This window comes from Natator depressus, chromosome 2 (genome assembly GCF_965152275.1).
Source record: "Natator depressus isolate rNatDep1 chromosome 2, rNatDep2.hap1, whole genome shotgun sequence".
NCBI classification, from domain to species: domain Eukaryota; kingdom Metazoa; phylum Chordata; order Testudines; family Cheloniidae; genus Natator; species Natator depressus.
In genome coordinates, this window is record NC_134235.1 from 225,674,593 (window position 1) to 225,696,944 (window position 22,352).

The window sequence follows — 22,352 nt, forward strand, 5'->3', positions numbered from 1 at the left end:
ATTGCAACCAACCTTCATTCAGTTTGGCCCCTAACCCTGAATTCTAGCCTAAAACTAATCTGAATCTGGATCCAAAATTGGCTCCTTGGCCTATATCTAATTAGTTTGAGTACTGAAAGATAGTAAGAGTTTAAAACCTAATTTTAAGTCTTTTTCCTGCAAGAAAGAATGCAGCTATGAGGTCACACATTCCATTCTCCCTTCCTATCCAAGTTTGTATCCTAAGTGGGTCTCAACCTGGGGTACGTGTACTCCGTGGGTACACAGAGGTCTTCCATGGGGTATGTCAACTCATCTAGATCAGTGCTTCTCAACCTGGAGGGGGGGTCGTGAACCCCAGGGGGGCCATGGGATGGGTGTAGGGGAGTCGCAAGTGCAGGACTAGTGTTAAGGGATGGCAAGCAAGGCAACTGCCTGGGTCCCCATGCTACAAGGTCCCCGTGAAGCTAATTTACATGCTTCAGCCCCAGGCAGCGGGGCTTGGGCTTACTCTAAAGGTGGCAGGACTCCGAAAAGGGGTACAGTAGTCGGGAAAGGTTGAGAACCACTTTCCTACAGTATATTTTTCTAGTGGTTTGTCCAATCAAGTTTCAATTTAGGGACAGAGTTTATCATGATACTTTAGCATAACTTCCACTGAGTATGTGTGTATTGCCACATATATGTGAGGAAATCATCTAGTCCTTGGTTCTTGTTCAGACTGGTTTAAATATAATTAATTACATTGAGATTAACTCTGTGAGGAGAAAAAGCAAATTCTAGTAGATCACTTTGTTTAATGTAGCATATTGCTTTCATTTGACAAGGTCTGTATTTACATATTTCAGAATCTGAGCTACAGTGTAACTTTGAAAATGGTCTGTGCAACTGGAACCAGGACATGGATGATGACTTTGACTGGACCAGAAACCAGGGCCCAACTTCCACATTTGACACAGGACCAATAAAGGATCATACTTTGGGCACAGTCAAGGGGCATTATCTCTATATAGAATCCTCAGAACCGCAAGTGTTCCAAAATAGAGCAGTTTTGCTGAGTCCGATCTTTAACAGCACTTTCACTCATGGCAATAAAAGCTGCATTTTCCGCTTTCATTATCATATGTTTGGAAAACACATTTATAGGCTGTCAGTCTTCTGGAGAATTTTGAGCAACTCAAGGGGTCATCTGCTGTGGCAGAAGTTTGGAAATCAAGGCAACAGATGGATAAGACAAACACTCAATATTACGAGTGCTAAGCCTTTTCAGGTATGATTCTTTTAGTCTGTCATCTACTTACTAGAGCACCATAAAATGCTGAGAGAATGAGAGATTACACTAATCTAAAATAAAGCCAAAAGTAATAAACACTCTCTGATCAAATTTACTTTGAAACACATTTGTCATTTGATTAAATATGTTCCCAAACATTTTGTTCTGCTGCAGCCATATTTCCCCATACCAGAATGCCTGGTTATCATCTTTGAAGATGAACACATGGCATTTTGAAACAGCTGTTACTTGGTTCTTTCAGCATTTAATACCATGAAACTAAGCTTGTGTCGATTGCAAAGCCAGCTGGGAATATGGAACAGCTTGTCCTTTTATTTTTTGTGAAAAACCTTTTACTACATGACATTAGACTGAATAGCCCATCAAAATATTTGGGTGAAGAGCCTAATGCTCAGAGGTTGAAAAGTAGGTATCAGTTAGTAGAATACAAATTTATTATAAAACACAGCTGGAAATTCAGTGCCCTCTTTTTAAAAAACGCTTTGTGTTATAGAACATTTAAGTTTTACTTTGTCTTGTGGTTCATATTGGGGTTGGTATACTTGCAAACATATTTGAGATGTTTATTCATTTGACCGTGTGATGCCAATTCATCAGAAAATTAATTGAAAAGAAAATATTAGCAAAAATTAATTCCTTTATTTAACTGACCTAAGGCAATATTAGAGGTAGATGGTGCCATGTTTTGTTTCCATAAGGACTATGTTAAGGGACAAACGGCCACATTCTCGTTGACACTAAGGCCCTGTTACATCAGTTTGGCTATTTAGAGAAACCTTAGAGTGGGCGTACAGGTTTATATCCATTTAAGGCCCCTTTGCACTACAGTCTACATTATAAAAATAGGTCTCCCTAAGTTATGTCCATATACAGCCACTGCAGTAATTAAATTGCTTTTGCACATCCACACTGTGCCCCATTTGTCGTTGGTGCATGTCCTGACCAGGAGCACTTGCACTGATTTAACTGTCAGTGTGGAGCATTGTGGGATGGCTTCTGATAGGCAGCAACAGTTGATGTAACCAGTGCAGTATCTACACTAACACTGTGTCAAGCTAACTAAATTGACCTAAGTGCTACACCTCTCGCAGAGGTGGAGGGTGATGGAACCTACAGAGAGCACTGAAGGGAGCTACATTTTAGTGTAGACGCTTACAGAGTTACGTTGATCTAAATCTGTAGTGTAGACCAGTCCTTAGTGTGAATGAAAACAAGTTACTCTAGGGCAGAGAGTAATTACAGTAGAATTTGTTTGTATACAAACATGTATCTAGTTCTTAAAACCCAGAACTAAAACTCATTCTTATACCTCATTTTCTATATTAATTTAGCCTACTATATAATATATTGACAGCTAAACATTAATGCCAGTAGTACATACTGTACTGTTTGTGGTGTGACATCTGGATTTGTTTTTATTGTGACTAGGCATACAGTATGCAACCTACTTGGAAGGAATGTGAACGGCACTTTTCACATTGGCAGCTTGATTTTACTCTCACTTATACCAGTTTCATGCTGGGATAAATTTATTGTTTGAAATGGAGTTACTCATAATTTATACCTGTGTCTGTGAGAAGTGAACCAGGCCCTAAACATGGAAGCACTTGACTTTGAATTGAAATGTGCACTGCATTTAAATTGGAGTTTGAATATCTTTTAGTTCCTCTTTGTGCAAGTTCCGCATGCATACTTTTTAAAATTTTTTTGCATAGAAAGGAAGTATGTTGGATGCTTAGTAGTTTGCCTAAAGAACTCCAAAATCAATAGTCATACATGAGTCATTGATTAGGGTTAGGAAGATGTTTTGAGTTAGTGAGGACACTTAGTGTGACAGCACCATAGGGCTCTCCTACCCTTCCTTCCTCTACAGAGTGTTATGGGCTGAGTGTAATCTTGTTATGGGAATTAAAACCTCACTCAAGCTTATATGGAAATTAATCCATTTAAGACAGTTGTAAGACACTATTAAGGAGTCACATCCAAAACAAGGCCTAATAAAGTATGTCCAGAAACTAGCACCAGGTGGGCAGATGGGTTGACTGGGTATTGTGTCCAGGTGGATGGGGGTGTCGGAGAGAATAGACAGAAACAGAGAACAGACAAAAACAGAGAGAGGGAAAGGGGGCAAGAAAGCCACGCAGGAGCCTGTAAGCACAGTGTGATCCAGGAAATAGTTAGAGAGAGTTTTGGGGTCTGGTACTGGGTAAAGAGGCTTGAGGACTGTAAGCTAAGAAACTGCTCCTTTTGTTCTAGGTTCATTCTCTGTTCAGAGAGACAGGACTTTGTACATTCCTTGAAATGAAGAAAATTGCATCAAGAAGATACCAGTCACCATCAATTTTAACTTCAAACTGGAACTTCCCAGTTTGGAGCCCTGAATTTTGACTAGCCCTCAGGTCAAAGGGGGTAACATGGAAAGCTATAGGGCCAAGTTTGGTGTAAAAAGGGGAGTAGTGGGCAGAGAAAACATCAGCATGATATTGAATGCCTTGGATATTGCTCAAAGTTGGAAATTGTTACTGAGTTGTTCAGTTTTTGTCAATTGTTGCATTGGCCATGTATTGTAGAGTGAGCTTTTCGCCTACCTTGATTATTCATTTGGGGATTTAATTGCTTTGGGAAGGAGAGGTCTACTAGGTCAGTTAGATCAAGAGCTGTGGCTCATTCCTATGTCCACTATTATTCTTGACTGAATTTTGCTGCCGGTTTGCCTACCCTTCCAAATTTGGTGATTTTGAAAATGAGATGGTTTTGGCTGGAATTAGAAAAGCACAAGTGATCATGCATGTTCCAAGTTGCATAGGAAACAGCTTGTTCTTCCGATTGCTGACATTTTCAATGACAACAAAATGTCAATTAGAAAAAAAATGTGTATTTTCAAAATATACGCTGGGTGGTGGAGATGGTGCTTCATCCATGTGATTGGCTCCCCCATAGGGGAGGTGAAGTGTGCAGGGGTTAGGGTGGGAGTTGATACTGTTTGCTCATTGTGAACTTCCTGTTTCAGCCTCACTCTTGATCTAGTTTCTGGATCTCTGTTGGTGCTGGGGGCTTAGCTGCTCACCAGTTTTATGTTCTGGAAGGGATTTTTGGAAGGATATGGCAAAATTGGCAAACTGCTGTGTGGATTTTTTAACCTTCCATCTGGCATGTTTATGACATTGAAGTTACAATTGTCACAACTTTGGCAGATGCATGTGGTGGTTTGGTTAGAAAAGGTCTGATTGAGGTCTCTGTAAGTCAGCAATCTGCTTGGGTATTGGTCCTGGGCATGATTTTGCACATTGGGTTTGCCTGTATGTGTAATGCAGCTTGTGGCTCACTTTCTCTTATGTCTCCTATCTCTGGTGTGGAGGAATGGATGGGTCAAGACTCTGGCTTCCAGTTGGGGCCCTGAGCCAGACCTAAGAATATAGAGGGGGCATGGCCTTCACATTTAATCTCAGGTTTGTAGTACATGAGGGCCATTGGTGCCTCTTGAGATCAGCACTGGAACAACCCTGCTGAGTAGTTTTGGGCTGTCACTCCAGTTGGGTAGTACTGTAGTTTTTAAGTAAAGTTGCAGCCTCTGCATTTAACCACATTAGGATATCTGTGTCTCATTGTTTCCATGTGCACATCAATGGAATGTTTCAGATCGAATCAATACTTTGAAAGGAAATATTTAGCTTGGCTTTGAAATATGCATTTGGAAAATTAAAAAAATTCATAGAAATCAACATTTTCGGATAGAAAATATTGATTTTGATGAAAAAACTTTTTGTTTGAAATTTTTTGACCGGCTGTATATATAAGTAAGGAAAATATAAGAAGAAAAATTCCCTTTCCTCCCCCCCTCTTTTTTTTTTCTTTTTTCTCATAAATGCTTGTCACTTGTGTACTTAGATGTTCACTACATTCTAGGAAAGAAACACAATTTGTGAATTATAAACAATAAAGGGCCATATGTTAATATTATTTTTAATTATGTTAAGCAGGCCAAAAAAAGAGCAGATATAAGTGATATCACAATCAAGCCAATAGACTGGATGTTTTTAAAAACATGTAATAATCTGCTGATTTACTGAAAGGATCCAGGAACCATGAATCATAGAATCATAGGACTGAAAGGGACCTCAGGAGGTCATCTAGTCAAGCCCCCTGCATTCAAGACAAGACTAATATTATCTAGACCATCCCTAACAGGTGTTTGTCCAATGATGGAGATGCCACAACTTCCCTAGGAAATTTATTCCAGTGCTTAACCACCCTGACAGTTAAGGAGTTTTTCCTAAGGTTCAACCTAAACCGCCCTTGCTGCAATTTAAGCCTATTGCTTCTTGTCCTATTCTCAGAAGTTAAGGAGAACAAATGTTCTCCCTCCTCCTTGTAAAAACCTTTTATGTGTTTGAAAACTGTTATTGTGTCCCCTCTCAGTCTTCTATTCTCCAGACTAAACAAATTTAGTTTTTTCAGTCTTCCCTCATATGTTGTTTTCTTGATCTTTTATTGTTTTTGTTGCTCTTTTGTGGGCTTTCTCTAGTTTTGTCCACATCTTTCCTGAATTGTGCCACCCAGAACTGGACACAGTATTCCAGCTGAGGTCCAATCAGCACAGAGTAGAGTGGAAGAATTACTTCTTGTGTCTTGCTTTCAGCACTCCTGCTAATACATCCCAGAATGATGTTTGCATTTTTTGTAACAATGGTAACATGGGGCAGTAAACAGAAGGCTGGATGATTCTTGGCAGTCCCTCTGTAATGTCTCGGATATGGGCCCCTGGCAGGCAGCAATACCGGGATGCCATGTCAGGCCAACAGATGGGTGCCTTTTTGTCCCTCTCAAAAGAGAGTCACCAACCACCACTACCCTACATTTCCTCCTGGTAGTGGTGGCTGCGCTCCTCCCAGCTTTGGGGTACATGGGTTCTCCTCATCCACCTCTGGGGGTGATTCCTCGTCACTCGTTGCCAGGGCAGCATAACAGTTCTTCATCACTTTGGTGTGTAGGTTGGGAGTAGGGGTTGAACACTGCCTGCTCCCAGAAATAATCAGCAGGCAGTGTCCTCCCTGTGATGGAAGCACATTCTCCTCTCCTGGTGGCCTGACAACAGACTTCTCTAGCTGGATAACTTGGATAACTTAGACGTCTCCATCTGAATACTCTCAATGAATTCTTTGTGGGCACTGATGCTCCTCAGCCCAGCTAGCTTCTTCTGTCATTCTCTCACCTACTTCCTGAGAGATTCCACCAGCAGGCACCTTTCAGACTGGGTGGTCCCCCCAGCCTGGCTTTGTGAGAGTGGGAAATGCAGGTCACAGTCTCTGCAAATCCATACCAGGATCTGGGTAGAAGCATCCGTGGTTAAGTTCTCTGTCTGGATTATAGGTGGAGGAGGCAGGAACAATGTTGTCCCTTCCCAACCATAGTGATTATATTAGGGCTCCCCCTTACAAACTCCCTCTCAAATTGTTATTTTAGCAAACTCTTTGATCATACATAGCTCACTTATGGATTCCCATTGTGCAATATTGTGCAGGACGGAAACTAAAGTTCAGTTCTCAGAACTGACAAAACATTATTCCTTTATTCCTTTTCTGGTCTAAGACATTCATCCCAATATGGGTAAACATAACTGTTAAGTGTGTTTATCTTCTTAATCTCCTTTAGCAGTCCACTTTCATGTTTTCCATATAAGTGGTGTTTGAAATCATAGTAAAATATTGAACTGTCCAGGATAGCTCACTTATATTGATGATGCACAGTGTTTGCTTTATCATCAGTGGGAAATCAATGCCTGACACAGTTTCACCTCAGAAGAGAGGACAGGTTTTTATTGTGGTTATTTGTTAGATAAATGTCATTGTTTTCCTCTGTTCCTTCAAACTGCTCCACATTTGGCAAAAATAAGTGATGATGTTATGTTTAAATTAATAAAGTGATATATAACAATATTCTTTGTTAGTCCAGGCCCCTTCCTTTTAGTCAAGGAAGTTACAGAATGGATATAAATCAGATGCCTACAGTATCTTTAAAATGATATCTAGGGACATTCTGTCATATTTTAAAATTTATGGGGTTATTTATAATGTAAAAGCAATTTTGCCCTGATCTATTTCACATTTAATTCATATGCAAGTTTTGTAAATGGAGATAATTACAACCCTATAATATCACAAGACGTAGGGAGTCATTTAATGTCTCTAACCCTCTATGATTATTTCACAATAATCACCCCAGGCCTTCTCTAATGTCTATTATGATTATGAAGCTTCTTTCAAACATGCAAATTCAATATTGAAATAGATTACTAGCTACTGCTACTCAAAATTTGCATTATTCAGGTATAATTCTGCTACCATATATGTCATTTGTCTATTAAGGTATGAAAAACAAAACCCAAAAAGCAAGAAAAACCAAAACTAACCCTCAAGCCAAAAATAAAAATGGAAGATACTACAGAATATAAATCTATCTTCAAAATCACAATAATTTTCTCAAAAGTTGGGTGGTAAAATACATTTAGTAATTTATTAGTTTAAAAAATGACTAGGGAAGATATGTAACTAAATACATAATAATAATTCTGTTTTGATTAACAATTACATACTAATGGATCACAAAGTGGTGGAATATTGATTGAAGATTGTGACGATATATTGCCTATGCTTTATAGACAAGAATGAAAGCCAGGTCTCCTCTCTAATTGTTTTTATTTTTTTTTATTTTTACTTGTTGTGCTGTGGTGGTGCCCAACACTATACAGAAACAAATATAAGGACCAAGAGGTTTGCAGTTTAAGAGCCTGATCCTCCAAACATTTACTACTGTGTGTACTGCAATTGGTTTAAATGGGTTTCAGAGTAACAGCCGTGTTAGTCTGTATTCGCAAAAAGAAAAGGAGTACTTGTGGCACCTTAGAGACTAACCAATTTATTTGAGCATAAGCTTTCGTGAGCTACAGCTCACTTCATCGGATGCATACTGTGGAAAGTGTAGAAGATCTTTTTATACACACAAAGCATGAAAAAATACCTCCTCCCACCCCACTCTCCTGCTGGTAATAGCTTATCTAAAGTGATCACTCTCCTTACAACGTGTAATGATAATCAAGTTGGGCCATTTCCAGCACAAATCCAGGTTTTCTCACACACCCCCTCCCCCCCACACACAAACCCACTCTCCTGCTGGTAATAGCTTATCTAAAGTGACCACTCTCCTTACATTGTGTCTGATAATCAAGGTGGGCCATTTCCAGCACAAATCCAGGGTTTAACAAGAACGTCTGGGGGTGGTGGGGGGGGGGGGAGGAGGAAAAAACAAGGGGAAATAGGTTACCTTGCATAATGACTTAGCCACTCCCAGTCTGTATTCAAGCCTAAGTTAATTGTATCCAATTTGCAAATGAATTCCAATTCAACAGTTTCTCGCTGGAGTCTGGATTTGAAGTTTTTTTGTTGTAATATCGCAACTTTCATGTCTGTAATCACGTGACCAGAGAGATTGAAGTGTTCTCTGTCTGGTTTAGGAATGTTATAATTCTTGACATCTGATTTGTGTCCATTTATTCTTTTACGTAGAGACTGTCCAGTTTGACCAATGTACATGGCAGAGGGGCATTGCTGGCACATGATGGCATATATCACATTGGTGGATGTGCAGGTGAACGAGCCTCTGATAGTGTGGCTGATGTTATTAGGCCCTGTGATGGTGTCCCCTGAATAGATATGTGGGCACAGTTGGCAACGGGCTTTGTTGCAAGGATAGGTTCCTGGGTTAATGTTTCTGTTGTGTGGTATGTGGTTGCTGGTGAGTATTTGCTTCAGGTTGGGGGGCTGTCTGTAGGCAAGGACTGGCCTGTCTCCCAAGATTTGTGAGAGTGTTGGGTCATCCTTCAGGATAGGTTGTAGATCCTTAATAATGCGTTGGAGGGGTTTTAGTTGGGCGCTGAAGGTGACGGCTAGTGGCGTTCTGTTCTTTTCTTTGTTGGGCCTGTCCTGTAGTAGGTGACTTCTGGGAACTCTTCTGGCTCTATCAATTTGTTTCTTCACTTCCGCAGGTGGATATTGTAGTTGTAAGAATGCTTGATAGAGATCTTGTAGGTGTTTTTCTCTGTCTGAGGGGTTGGAGCAAATGCGGTTGTATCGCAGAGCAGGGACCCTATCATCGGTAGCCAAGGTCTATACTGTCTCAACCCTCACTGGTCTTTCCCTTGGCATCTTCCTAAACCATGTTCCACAGGCTTTCTTCTCCCAGAATACCTCTGGATAAATCCCTTCTATCTGGGACAGGATCTCAGGGCTTTGGTTCCTCATTGGGTTTCCTCCTAATCGCCACTCTGTGCCTGGAGAGTGACTATAGACTCTCTCCCTGTCACCCCCTTCTGTCAGGCTGTCGGGAGTGGAGCATGAAAACCAATCTCAGGGCAGACTGTTAAAAAGCAGGGCATAAACCCCAAACTGGCTGTGAGTTCTATACTTAGATTTCACCAACCAAATATCAAGTGTGAACTCCTCAAGCACTATAGCAACCTTAACATAGTCACAGACAGTCTCCTTGGGTATGCCGGTCTATCTTGCCACCCAGTTAAGTTTGCCTTTCTGATAGATGGTCCCTTACACCAAAAATCACAACAATATTCAGGTTATTCCCAGTCCCAAAGGTCCAGTTACTTACCCCAGGTCAGTTACACGTTAGATCCTACACCAAAAACAATGCTTGTAGGCAATACTATAATAAACTAACTAAAGATTTATTAACTAAGAAAAAAATAAGAGAAATATTTGCCAGGGTAAAGCAGGTAAACATACACATATGAGTTAGAGTCTTAGACAATAGAAGCTGCTGTAAATGCAAGCTCTATGAGTATGTCTACACAGAGAAGAAAAATTCCACGATTGGCCCCACAGGGTCCTAGAGCCTGGGCTCCAGTCTGAGTCCAGAAGTCTACACAGCAATGAAAGAACTCCATGAACCTGAGCCCTGGTAGCCCACATCAGCCAGCACAAGCCAGCTGCAGCTTTTTCTTTGCTGTGTAGATGTACCCTATATGTCTTCTTGGGCTAACCAGGCTAAGCAGCTCTGGAGCCCTTGCTTATGCTTAGAAATCTTGCCCGCCCAAAGTCCAAGCAGCATAGAAACACAATTTCCCCTTGCCAGGGATTTTTATTCTCTACCCCCAGAGTTCAAACTATTGGGTGAGTCTTTGTGCATATCTCCTGTTCATGGGTATGGGGGGAGCAATCAACAAAGTCTTTTATCTTCTGATGTTCCACAAGGGTTTGCCTGGTGTCCATAGGCCTTCTTTTGTTGGGCAGGAGATAACACCTCCTGTGGTAAGCTAGGATTTCAACATTTGGTAATGCTTCTCTCCTGACGGTGGTTTTACGGTTTCAGTGCAAACACTTTTACAGTTATAGAGCAAACACTTAAATATTGCCTTATAATATGGGATACAGATATTATAAATGAGATTAATGCATGGAGCAACGTACAAGCATTTCATAAAGTCTAAACATATTTTCATAAACCTAATATCTATTTTAACAATACAAACATGCAGGTGACCCTGACTGGTTTCCAGTTAAGCATTAGTCAGTGTTCAGTTGAGGCATAAGGGCCTTGGCATGAGCAGGCACCTGGTCTGCGAAGCATCACACAAGCCCAGACTGCTCCTGCCCAGCTGGGCTTCATCTTCAATTAGTGCTCATCAGTCAAGCTTGACTCTTCCCCCAGGTGCAGCCTTAAAGCTAATTGGCTCATTTTAACCCGGTCAGAGCTTGTGTGGGACACTCCATCATGAGCACTATTCACTAAACAACCAGGGATAATGGTTGGGATGTGACCAAACATGTCAAGATAGTGTTGAATTATAGCATGTCTTGTTAGATTACCAGTTCATTATTTATACTTTTTATATTTGAATGTGTTATGTGTAGTCTTTGCATGATCTGACATGTACATTGAGTTATATATTGTTGTAACATACTGACAGATAAATGATATTTAGGCACTGTCGTACAGGGAAGAGATTCAGATCTGCACTGCCTCTGGGTGGGTTCAGGCATGGTGCCTTCCTAAGTGGCCTGGTAGGCAGAAGGAATGTGCAAATGGTGCATCTGCTCCCCACAATATATCTGACTTGCTTAGTGGGCTAGTGCAAAGGAGAGAGAAAGAGACTGTTGTGCCTGAACTTCCTCTCCACAACTTTGGAGCAATGCATCTCCTTGGGAGCATGCTCAGGGAGTAGCCTTCCCATATACAGCAACTGCAGTGGAGTAGTGTCCATAACCGGTAAAGGCTCTTTGCAAAGTCTGCTTTCCTATGTACCCTGGCAAAGGCCAGTCACAGTACAGTCCCATGTGTGATGCAGAAAAACAGTCATAGTTACTGTAGCTGGAACTATTTAAAATATTTTTGTTACAGTGAAATACAATTTATTTGAAGGTAATAAAATTATAGTAACTCTGGCTTTATTGAATTTTGTTTACAAATTAGTGATACAAATTAGATTGACAGCCACTGAAGATTTCATCAAGAGTTACTGATCCATTAAGTAAATATTGACCTTAAAGTTAGCAGATGAACTTCAAGTAAAGAATTGCCTCAAGGGATAGTATATTTCGGAATGACTTAAAACAGAAGCCAGTATAAATATTGTTCTGTAGTCCGTTGGTTTTTAGGCATTTGCATTCTAAAAATTACAGAAGATAGAGCTGAAAATTCTGTTGCCAAATTTGTAATTAATATAGTATGCCAACACCCTTTATTTACTTGCAACAAACACAATATTCCAATACCTGTAGCCACAGGCCTAGATCCAAAGCTAAGGAGGGCTCAGGAGGGCTATGAAGCTCAGGAGGGCTATGAAAGTGGCTTCTGATGTTTCCCTGACCCTGGATTAGCCACCTAACAGCAGCAGGCAGGAATGAAATGGCAGCTAGACATTGGTGAGGTGTAGGAAAGTCCGGGCAATGTCCTTTATACCAGAGCTGGAGTATATAGGGGTGGTAGGGTAGGAGACACTGTGACTCTACATCACTGGAGGAGCCTCCTCCAGGGGAGTAATCTTCCTGCAGGTGAATACCCTGGTTTCAAGGCCAGAATCCACCTATTTGTGGCCACGCAGCTCCCAGAAGTGGGCTACCCTGTTGTAATGATTCAGCAGTTTTGGTTTAGTCAGTATTTAATTTTGATTTGAGTGCATTGAAAACCATTTTCTAATACAATCTTTGAAGTGTTTAGTAAGTATTATAATAGAACAGCTTATTGCTCAGGGAGGAAGGTAAGTTTGAGATCCTATTTATCGGGATATAAGCGCATGAGTTTCCTTAGTGGTATTTCATTTGTGATTAGTTATATATAACTTTTTAAAGTCATTGGGAATCTTCTACAAGATATTATTTTGAAACAGTATAACAATCAGGTTGTCCACTTTTCAAAGAATCCCAGGCAGCTGCTTCATGTTCTTATAGGCTAGATCAGGGGTCGGCAACCTTTCAGAAATGGTGTGCCGAGTCTTCATTTAAGGTTAACCTTAATTTAAGGTTTTGCATGCCGGTAATACATTTTAACATTTTTAGAAGGTCTCTTTCTATAAGTCTATAATATATAACTAAATTATTGTTGTATGTAAAGTAAATAAGGTTTTTAAAATGTTTAAGCTCATTTAAAATTAAATTAAAATGCAGAGCCCCCCGGACCGGTGGCCAGGACCCGGGCAGTGTGAGTGGCACTGAAAATCAGTTCACGTGCCGCCTTTGGCACGTGTGCCATAGGTTGTCTACCCCTGGGCCAGATAGACCCAACTTAAAAGGGTGCATGGTGGGATAGATGCTTTTGAAATAAAAGAAACTTTCCTTTAGTGCCTACCTAACCTCTTGATCATCATCCCACTAATGCCCTCAGCAGCTACACCTGCTGTGCTGTGTGGAATTCCAGTGGAATTCAGGGAAGTAGGAGGGTATGCCCTGAGCATTGTATGGCTTCAGTAACACTGTTTTGGGGATAGGCTTTCCACACCAAATGGTGAACCATATGATGAACTGCTATCAATGCCATTTGTATCCTCTGTGCAGCACTGGAATGTAGTGGCATTCCTTTAAGTGTCAATGTTTAACTGGAACTTCACTGAGGACATAGTATTGTGTATAGATAGTGTCCGAGACCAAAGGGGGTATTTTCCTCTATATATGTTACCTGGTATAATACACAGTGTGCACCATGGTTATACTCTTAATTTATTTATTGAATGGTGAAATTTGGGCATCAAATGTACAGATTATCTGTGAAACAGTAGTTTATTATATGGACAGTTTATTAAAACACCTCAAACTTCACTTACTATAAAAATACCCCTTTAAAAAGACAACAACAAAAAAATGGTCTCTGTATTCAGAAACATTTCATTTTCTTCAACACCTGCTTAGGGCTGCGATTTCAGGTAAGATTTCAGCTATTCAGTTCAGTAACTCACTAGGATACTGTAACTCCTCACTTAAAGTTGTCCCGGTTAACATTGTTTCATTATTAGGTTGCTGATCTATTAGAGAACATACTTGTTTAAAGTTGCGCAATGTTCCCTTATAAAGTTGTTTGGCTCGCCCCATTCTGCCCGCCCGGTGCTTCTGCCATGGAGCGGGGTCTGGAGTTTGCCTGCTTCCTGGCTGGAATGCTGGGCGGGCCAACCAGGGTAAACCCCCGTGCCCAACCCCGCTCCCCACCTGGAATGCCAGGCAGGTGGAGCGGGGCAAGCTCCACACTCTGACCCCACTCCCCGGCAGGAGTGTCGGGCAGGTGGAGTGCGGCAAGCCCCTGTGCCCCAACCCTTCTCTGCCCCTGCCTCAACCAAGCTTCACAATCATCATTGGTGACTACAGTATTAAATTGTTTGTTTAAAATTATTTAAAACGTATACTGTACATGTATATCATGTCTTTTGTCTGGTGAAAAAAATTTCCCTGGAACCTACCCCTGCCCCCACCACCGTTTACATTAATTCTTATGGGGAAATTGGATTCGCTTAACATCATTTTGCTTAAAGTAGAATTTTTCAGGAACATAACTACAAACATTAAGTGAGGATTTACTGCACTGGGTAATTCTGCAAACACAGGTGCCTATATTTGCATATTGTATTGTCCCTCTGCTTTTTCTGTTTGCTCCATTCTTGTGGGTAGGCAATGTATACAAACATACTGCTCAAGGATTCTGCTTTCTGAGCCTTTGGGGGATTCTTTTTGTGACAGATGTTACAAACATATGCACCATCTTTACAGTTCATTGTTTCAAATTTATAAAGGTTATTTATACGTTTGAGCCAGTCCTTGAAAACATGAAAATTTCCCTTTTGAAATTTAAGTTAATTATAGTTAAAAAAAAAGTTTTAAAATCTAAAGGAGTTGAAAGATTCAGATTGATCTGAACCAAAATTTTGTTGAGATTATCAGTTCATTAAGTTTCCCAGATTTTGACATTTCATCCTGATTTGAGATGGGAACATTTTTTTGAATTCTTGGAAATTTTCCCTGGAAGGAAAAACTGTTTCCTGCCCAACTCTACCTGAGACACAGTTACAGACTTACAATTTATTATTATTGCCTTGCAATAAGATAGCAAAACCCAAGTGTAATATGTTCAGATTTCCTGAGACAAGGTGGGTGAGGTAGTATCTTCTATTGGACCAGCTTCTGTTGGTGAGATAGATAAACTTTCGAGCAGCTTCACAGAACTCTTTCTCAGATCTAAGGAAGATACTCAGAGTGTCACAGCTAAATACAAGGATGAACAGATAGTTTAGCATAGGTAGTTAACACAGTAGTTAATATAAGGAACTATTCAAGGTAAAGTGGCCCATTAACATCCCTGTAGCCAAAGGACAAAAAGTGGTGGAGGGGTTAATGGGATACAAATTATTTTAATAAGCCATAAATCCAGTGTCTCTGTTCAGTCCATGACTTTTAGCATCTATCAGAATTATGAACTGAATCTCCCAGGCTCGTCTTTTGAAAGTGTTGTGCAAGTTTCCTTTGAGGATGAGGACTGATAGGTCAGATATAGAGTTATTGCTGTGTGAAAAGTGTTCACCCACCGGTGAGATGGTGTTTTTGTCTTTTATCATTTTCTTGTGAGACTTCATTTCAGAGCATAGTGATTGTCTGGTTTCATCCACACAGTTGTTATCAGGGCATTTAGTGCATTGAATGAGGTATAGCACATGTTGTGATAGGCACATGTAGGACACATGGATCTTGAAAGGTGTGTTGTGAGGAGTGTTGATCCTTGTAGCAGTGGAGATATGTCTACAGATTTTGCATCTCTTGTTCGGGCATGGTCTGTTGCTGCTTTGAGTTGTCTGTGGGGAGCTTGTTTCTGGTGATGAGCTTGGAGAGGTTGGGGGTTGTTTGAAGGCCAGTAGACAGGGTTCAGGAAAGATTTATTTCAAGATAGGGTCCCCATCGAGTATGGGTCACAGTTGTTTGATAATACCCCATATAGGGTCCACTGTGTGGTGCTAGGTGACAACTAGGGTAGTGTGGTTGGAAGGGGTTTTATATCTGTACTGAAGCAGCTTCTCTTGGGGTATTTGGGCAGCCCATTCCATGATGCAATCTACTACTCTGGTGGAGATTCCTTGTTTGGTGAAGGCAGTTTTGAGTGTGTTAAGGTGTATATCTCAGACTTTCTCCTCAGAGCATTTTTTGTGGTATCGGAGTGGCTGGCTGTAGATAAGATTTATTGGTGTGTGTGGGCGGTTACTGGATCAATAAAAATAGGTGTGGTGATCCTTGGGTTTCTTGTATATAACTGTCTGTAGGATTCCATTGTTGAAGCTGATTGAGGTGTCCAGGAAGTTGATGCTAGTGTGTGAGTGTTCCAGAGAAAGTTTAATGAATGGGTGGTGATTGTTGAAGTTGTGGTGGAAATCTATGTGGGAGTTTAAATCATCTGTCCAGAGGATGAAAATATCATAGATGTATTTCAGTTATATGATTGGTTTCATGGAGCATTTGTCCAGAAATTCTTCCCTCAAAAGCCTATTTCAGAATTTAAGTAACTTTACAGTGAGAGGGTTTTTTTTCCCTAATGTAATCTAAATCTCCATTGTTGCAGATTAAGCCCATTACTTCTTATCCTACCTTCAGTGGAAATAGAGAATAAATACATTGATCACTGTCCTCTGTATAACAACCCTTCACATATTTGAAGACTGTTATTAGGTTCCCCCCTTAGTCTTTTTTTCTAAAGAATAAACGTGCCCCATTTTTTAAATCATTCCGCACTGGTCAAGTTTTCTAAACTTTCATCATTTTTGTTGCTTTTCTTTGGACTCTACAATTTTTCCACATTTTTCCTAAGACATTGCACCCAGAATTGGACACAGTACTCCAATTGAGGTCTCACCAGTAAAAGGTAGAGCAAGACAATTACTTCCCGTGTCTTACGTAGGACACTCCTATTAGTACATACCAGAATGATATTAGCCTTTTTCACAACTGAATCACATTGTTGACTCATATTCAGTTTGTGACTCACTATAACCCCCAGCTCCTTTTGAGCCGTACTACTACCTAGTCAATTATTCCCCATTTTTTAGTTGTGCACTTTATTTTTCTTTCCTAATTGCAGAACTTTGCACTTGTTTTTATTGAATTTCATCTTGATTTCAGACCAATTCTCCATTTTTTCAAAGTCATTTTGAAGTCTAATCCCATCCTCCAAAATGCTTACAACCACTCTGACTGGTGTCATCCTCAAATTTTAGAAGCAAACTCTCCACTACATTATCCAAGTCATTAATGAAAATATTGGATAGCATAGGACTCCACTAGATATGCCCTCCAAATTTCACAGCAAACCATTGATAACTACTCTTTGAGTACAGTTTTCAACTAGTATGCACCCACCCTATAGTAATTTCATCTAGACCACATTTCCTTAGTTTGTTTGAGAATATCATGTGGAACTGTGTCAAAAGCCTTACTAAAATCAAGATATATCATGTCTACTACTTCCTGCCATCCACTAGTCCAGCAACTCTGTCAAAGAAGGAAATTAGGTTGGTTTGACATGATTTGTTCTTGACAAATCCATGCTGGCTATTCCTTATAACCCTATTATTCCCCAGGTGCTTACAAATTGATTGTTTAATAATTTGTTCCATTATCTTTCCAAGTATCAAAGTTATAATTCCCCAGGTCCTCTTTATTCCCATTTTTAAAGATAGGTACTATGTTTGCCCATCTATAGCCCTCTGGGGCCTCGTCCATCCCCTGCGAGTTAGGAAAGATAATTGCTAAATGGTTCAGAGAGAAATCTTAAAATAATACAAAATACAATTTTGTCTCATTTCATTTAATGTAGCGTGATGTGAATTCTCAGTCTTGGCATCTGCAAGACTGAAATAGTTTGTATATTGTATCCTTAGCTTCCTTCTCCCTGGGGATTTATGTCCCAGACTCCTGAAGGATCCCATCATGTATCCTTCTCTTTAAATCCCACAACCCAAGAGGGTTAACCACCAAGGTCTGGATGAGGAGAAAACTCAGAATTGACTTCGGAGTCAGGCAACATCACTCCTAGATCAGCTGGTAGGCAACATTACTGAGAAATATGATAGTGTCCCTTTTCTTTGCAGACAAAATATGCTGCAACCATTGTGCTGCCAAATTTCATGTGGCTTATCTATTGCAGGGTACACAGAAAGTGAAAAATTGTAGACTTCTTATTGTATCAATTTAGGGAGAAAATAATGTTGAAGTCTTCACGTAAAAAGGAGTCTGTTGGGATATACTTGCTATTGTTTTTCTTTGAAGAAGCAAACAAAAGGAGAGTTGGATCAGTTTCAATGAAATATTGATATTATCAGCATTGTATTTTTAGACTACTTGGGGTGAAAAAGAGAAAATGAATACTAGGATTGTTTCAAATGATATATCCAGCTCTACAATATAATATGCACGATCTGTGATGGGATCAGCAAAACATCACTTTAGTATTTGGCTATTCAAATGGTGGAAGAAGTATTATTTTTAATTAGTTACAACATATTAATCCTCTGGTGTATTTCCTATACAGTGTTGAAATGAAGAATTGGCCTTATTTTTAGCACTAGAAACAATCTAATGAAATATTACTTTGATTGTAAAGTCAATTTCATTCATTTTGAAATATTGGATTAAAATGAATTGTTTTTCCATTTTATTGTGCGTATTGAGATCTTATCTGATTTGTCATCTTGTTGTTTGTTTAAAAATAAGATAAGTTCTACCTTCATTATACTGTTTTTCAGTTACTTAGCTCATTAGCTCAGTCTTAAACTGATTTATTGTCAGTCACTCCTTTTTTTTTTTTTAGTTTTACCCATAGAATTAGTTGTAGATTCATGTTATGATATTTGAGTTATTAGCTTGATCTTGGGGACAAAAGGTTTGACTTAGAAAATGGAGCTTTAGCTGCTTCTGTTCTTGTTGTTATGTTGCTTAGAGGCACTAATGTGTTAAGCATTGTATACACACACTGTGAAAATATGGCACCTGCCCCAAATAGCTTACTATATACATATATGAGAGATGCTAGATGCCTGCAACAAGTATGTAGGGGGAGTACTAAGTAACAGTGAGATGATTACAATTACTTTAATTAACCTTTCACTTACCTCCAACGTGCTCCATTTGTATTCTTTGGGTGAGATAGAATAAGTGTTGGGTCTTCATTCCATACTGGGTTTTGATTAACTGATCTATCACAACTTGCAGGTGAAAATCTTTGGCTTGACAGCCCTGGAGACTGAAGCCCTCTTTATCCACAGAATAGATATAGCAGAGGCAATGCCAGCTTCTTCACACTTCTGGGTCAATGTACCTCAGACCCGAACTAGCAGGAGTGCTTCTCTGTGGCTCAGAGGCTCCTTCATTTCTTGACCTGTTGGAGGGCGAGTTATACTAACTGGTTGTAGTTTTGTTGTGTTGACACATGGCCACTAAGTGCTGCACAGAGATCACCAGCTGATTTTGCAAAGTCTACTGAACAGTCATCAAACAGTGACACCTAATTTCATATTTGTCATAAATTAGATAAATAGAAATAATAATGATTTATGGCTGTGATATGCCATCTACCAAGGGACTGCAAACCACAGTGTTATTTCCAGTATAAGGGCAATTGGGTTCCTCTATCTAAGCTGAGATGTATTTCGTATATATGTCTCAATTGTGTATGCAAAACCTCAGTATTCACATGTGTGCAGCCCAATTAGAAAAACCAAACCAAACCAAACCAAAAGAAACCCCCAACCCTGATGTGCTACTGTATTTAATGCACACGTCTCACAAGAATTTCTCCCCTTAGCTTGTGATAAGTAAAGAGGGGGAGGTGGGGGACTGCAGAATCTATTCCTATTTAAACCAAAATGCTTTTGCAGAAAGGAAACACTTAACTGAATATGGCAAATAAATGTATAGTTAAGTGGATTTTATGGGAATGTTGATCCTTCTGTTTGTGTAAACTATACTGACTGTTTTGATAATGAGTGTTCAACTGGTGTATTTGAAATGAAGTGTGGGTGGGTGGAAATCTTTTAGTAAACACATTTGGTGCAATGATGTATATTCTAAAGGCAAAAATAGTATTTTTCTGAAGTAATGTTATAAACTCCAGCAATGTCATCTCAGGCAAAGATGATTTAACAGTATAGAAAGGTTGGTGAAGCAGGGAAACTACTATCAGAGACAGGGAAAATACTTTGTTCAGTATGGACACTAATTGAGGCAAGGGTCCTGAAGAAATGTTACTAAGATTGTAAGCATGGACCATCTTTTTGCTCTGTGTTTGTACAGTGCCTAGCACAATGGGGTCCTAGTGCATGACTAGGGTTCCTAGATGCTACAATAATAAAAATATAAAATGAGTTCATGCAGTAAAAGTCACAATTAAAACATGGAAGCATGGGAGCAGAGTTAAGATTGCCTGTACAACCTTAACATTGCCGTTCCCTGGCTTTAAGTTATTACTTTTGCGGTCTTAGTTTTCTTAGTTTTGTTTTTTAGTATGGGCTAAACAATATAATACATTAACTTTGTTTTCTGTAGCACCTGACATTCAGGGATCCCCAAAGTCCATGACATCTATTAAAAAACATAAGCTTCACACAGACCTGTAACATAATTGAATATGGAGAAACTGAGGCAATGAAAAATCAGGATCAACATATTCAAAAGTGGCTTTTCACTTGGATGCCTCAGTTGTTAAGGTGAAGACAAGGGAAGCTGTAGATTTTCAGCGCCTTTGAAAATGAAGCCTATACTGTCCCAAACCTTACTAGTAATTAAGGATTATAAAAAAGGGATAATGATGTTTGGTCAACTGCATAAAATATTTAGAGAGTCATGGATGAAATGTGCTGTGTAAATGCAAAGTGCTGTAAGTAGTACAGCTGGTCAAAAAAATTTTCCCCAAATTACCTTCTTTGATGTAAAACATGAAACATTTAATGGATTTTTCCCCTTCCTGACTTGCTGTAGGAGGCATTTTTGAAAATGTCACGAGAGACTCATAGGAAAGCTGTAGAAGGCTTAGGAAAATCTCCTTTTTCCAATCCTATGCCTTAACCAAAACTTCATATTTTCATAGTCTCTTGGCACATGATAGCCAAGCTAGGGATGTGAGAGAGTGTGTTTTAAGAAACAAAGATTAATCCTAGCCCCACTGAAACCAATGTCAAAACTCCCATTGATTTTAATGGAGCCAGGATTTCATCCCAGGTTTTTTTGTTCTGCTCACAACTTTCTACTTTTCTTTCTATAATTGGTGGAGTTAGTGTGTGCATGCAGGAAGTAGAAGTGGTAATTCTGTCCTACTATTGGTATTGCAGTTTTACAGATGATTGAGGCAAAACTTGGTGTAAGTCAAGGTACATAAGTATAAGCAATATATACGAGTAATGAACACTTACCCCCATCCTTATGTTCTACAGAGTGATTTGGTAGCTTACTCAATTTCTACTATGAATATTTGTGACAACTATCAAGAGAATCTCCCTGAATAGAAGGGAGTGATTGATTCTCTTTCCAGCTACATCTCCTTAGCTAACCAGAGGAAAAATTCCCATGGGCATAGGCCTTGCGTAGGAGAGTCATAGGCTAGCCTCCTTGAGGCCCCACTGGGAGTGGGAGGGGAATGCATGTAGCATACACTGGAACAGAGTATTCTGGGCTGCTGTGGAGCAGCCCTTAGATAGCTGTGGGGAGGGCATAGTAACTTTGGGAAGCTCCTGGATGTTCTAGTATATGTTGGGGGAGGGAGGGACATACCAGCCCCCAGAGCAGCCCATGACATGACATTTTAGCCCCCTCTTTTCCCTGGGCTGCATCTTACTATGCTAAATCTTCCAGAGTGATGGCATAGAGGGTCAGCCAAAATATCTTCTCCGCTGTCATGGATTCCTTAATTTTCATGTTTTATTTTATTTTCAAAGGCCCTTAATTTGTTGTTAGTGGGAAGAGGTTGTGCAGGAGTGGATGAATAAATACTGACACACACACCCAGATTGGACAACTCTGAATGGGGGTACCAAGAGCTACAACACCATGGCAGTGTAAGCAAATTGTTAAAGGGAAAGATGTGGTGACAAGAATCCACCTAAAACTATAAGATGATATTTTTTGAGGGGGAAGGGAAATAGAGAACCTGACCCTTTCAGGGACTCTATGTAAAAGGCAAGATGTAGCTAACTAAGAAATTCTAACAGGAACTGTCACAAGAAGCCCCAAACTTTTCAGGAGAAAAATTGCCTATACTTCTCCAGGAAGGGTAGTTACTACAAAAGTTCTTTGTTTCAGGGTACTGGTAATTAGATGGAATCAATACAAAATTTTCCTCATAGTATAATGTTGCATAGTGAGAAACAATACTGAGTGTTTGTTTTAGCCTCAAAAGTACATCCAATTGGTGGTAATTAGCCTCAGGATGCTGAGTGGTTGGCCCACTACTCAGGGCTGGCCTTCACATGAGGCGAACTGAGGTGGCTGCCTCAGGTGCCAGACTGGGGTGGAGGGGCAGGCACTAGGACCCAGAGTGTAGAAAATTGTGTCTGCTGCTG

At 39.9% G+C, this 22,352-nt stretch overlaps 1 protein-coding gene across 1 annotated transcript in view; it reads left to right on the forward strand.

The window, feature by feature from the left end:
• The window catches only part of MALRD1 (MAM and LDL receptor class A domain containing 1), a 450,886-nt gene that overhangs the window by 110,781 nt on the left and 317,753 nt on the right, over positions 1-22,352 (forward strand). Inside the window, 1 exon segment of the mRNA XM_074946044.1 lies at positions 828-1,249. Within this exon segment, the coding sequence (XP_074802145.1) occupies positions 828-1,249 (422 nt within the window).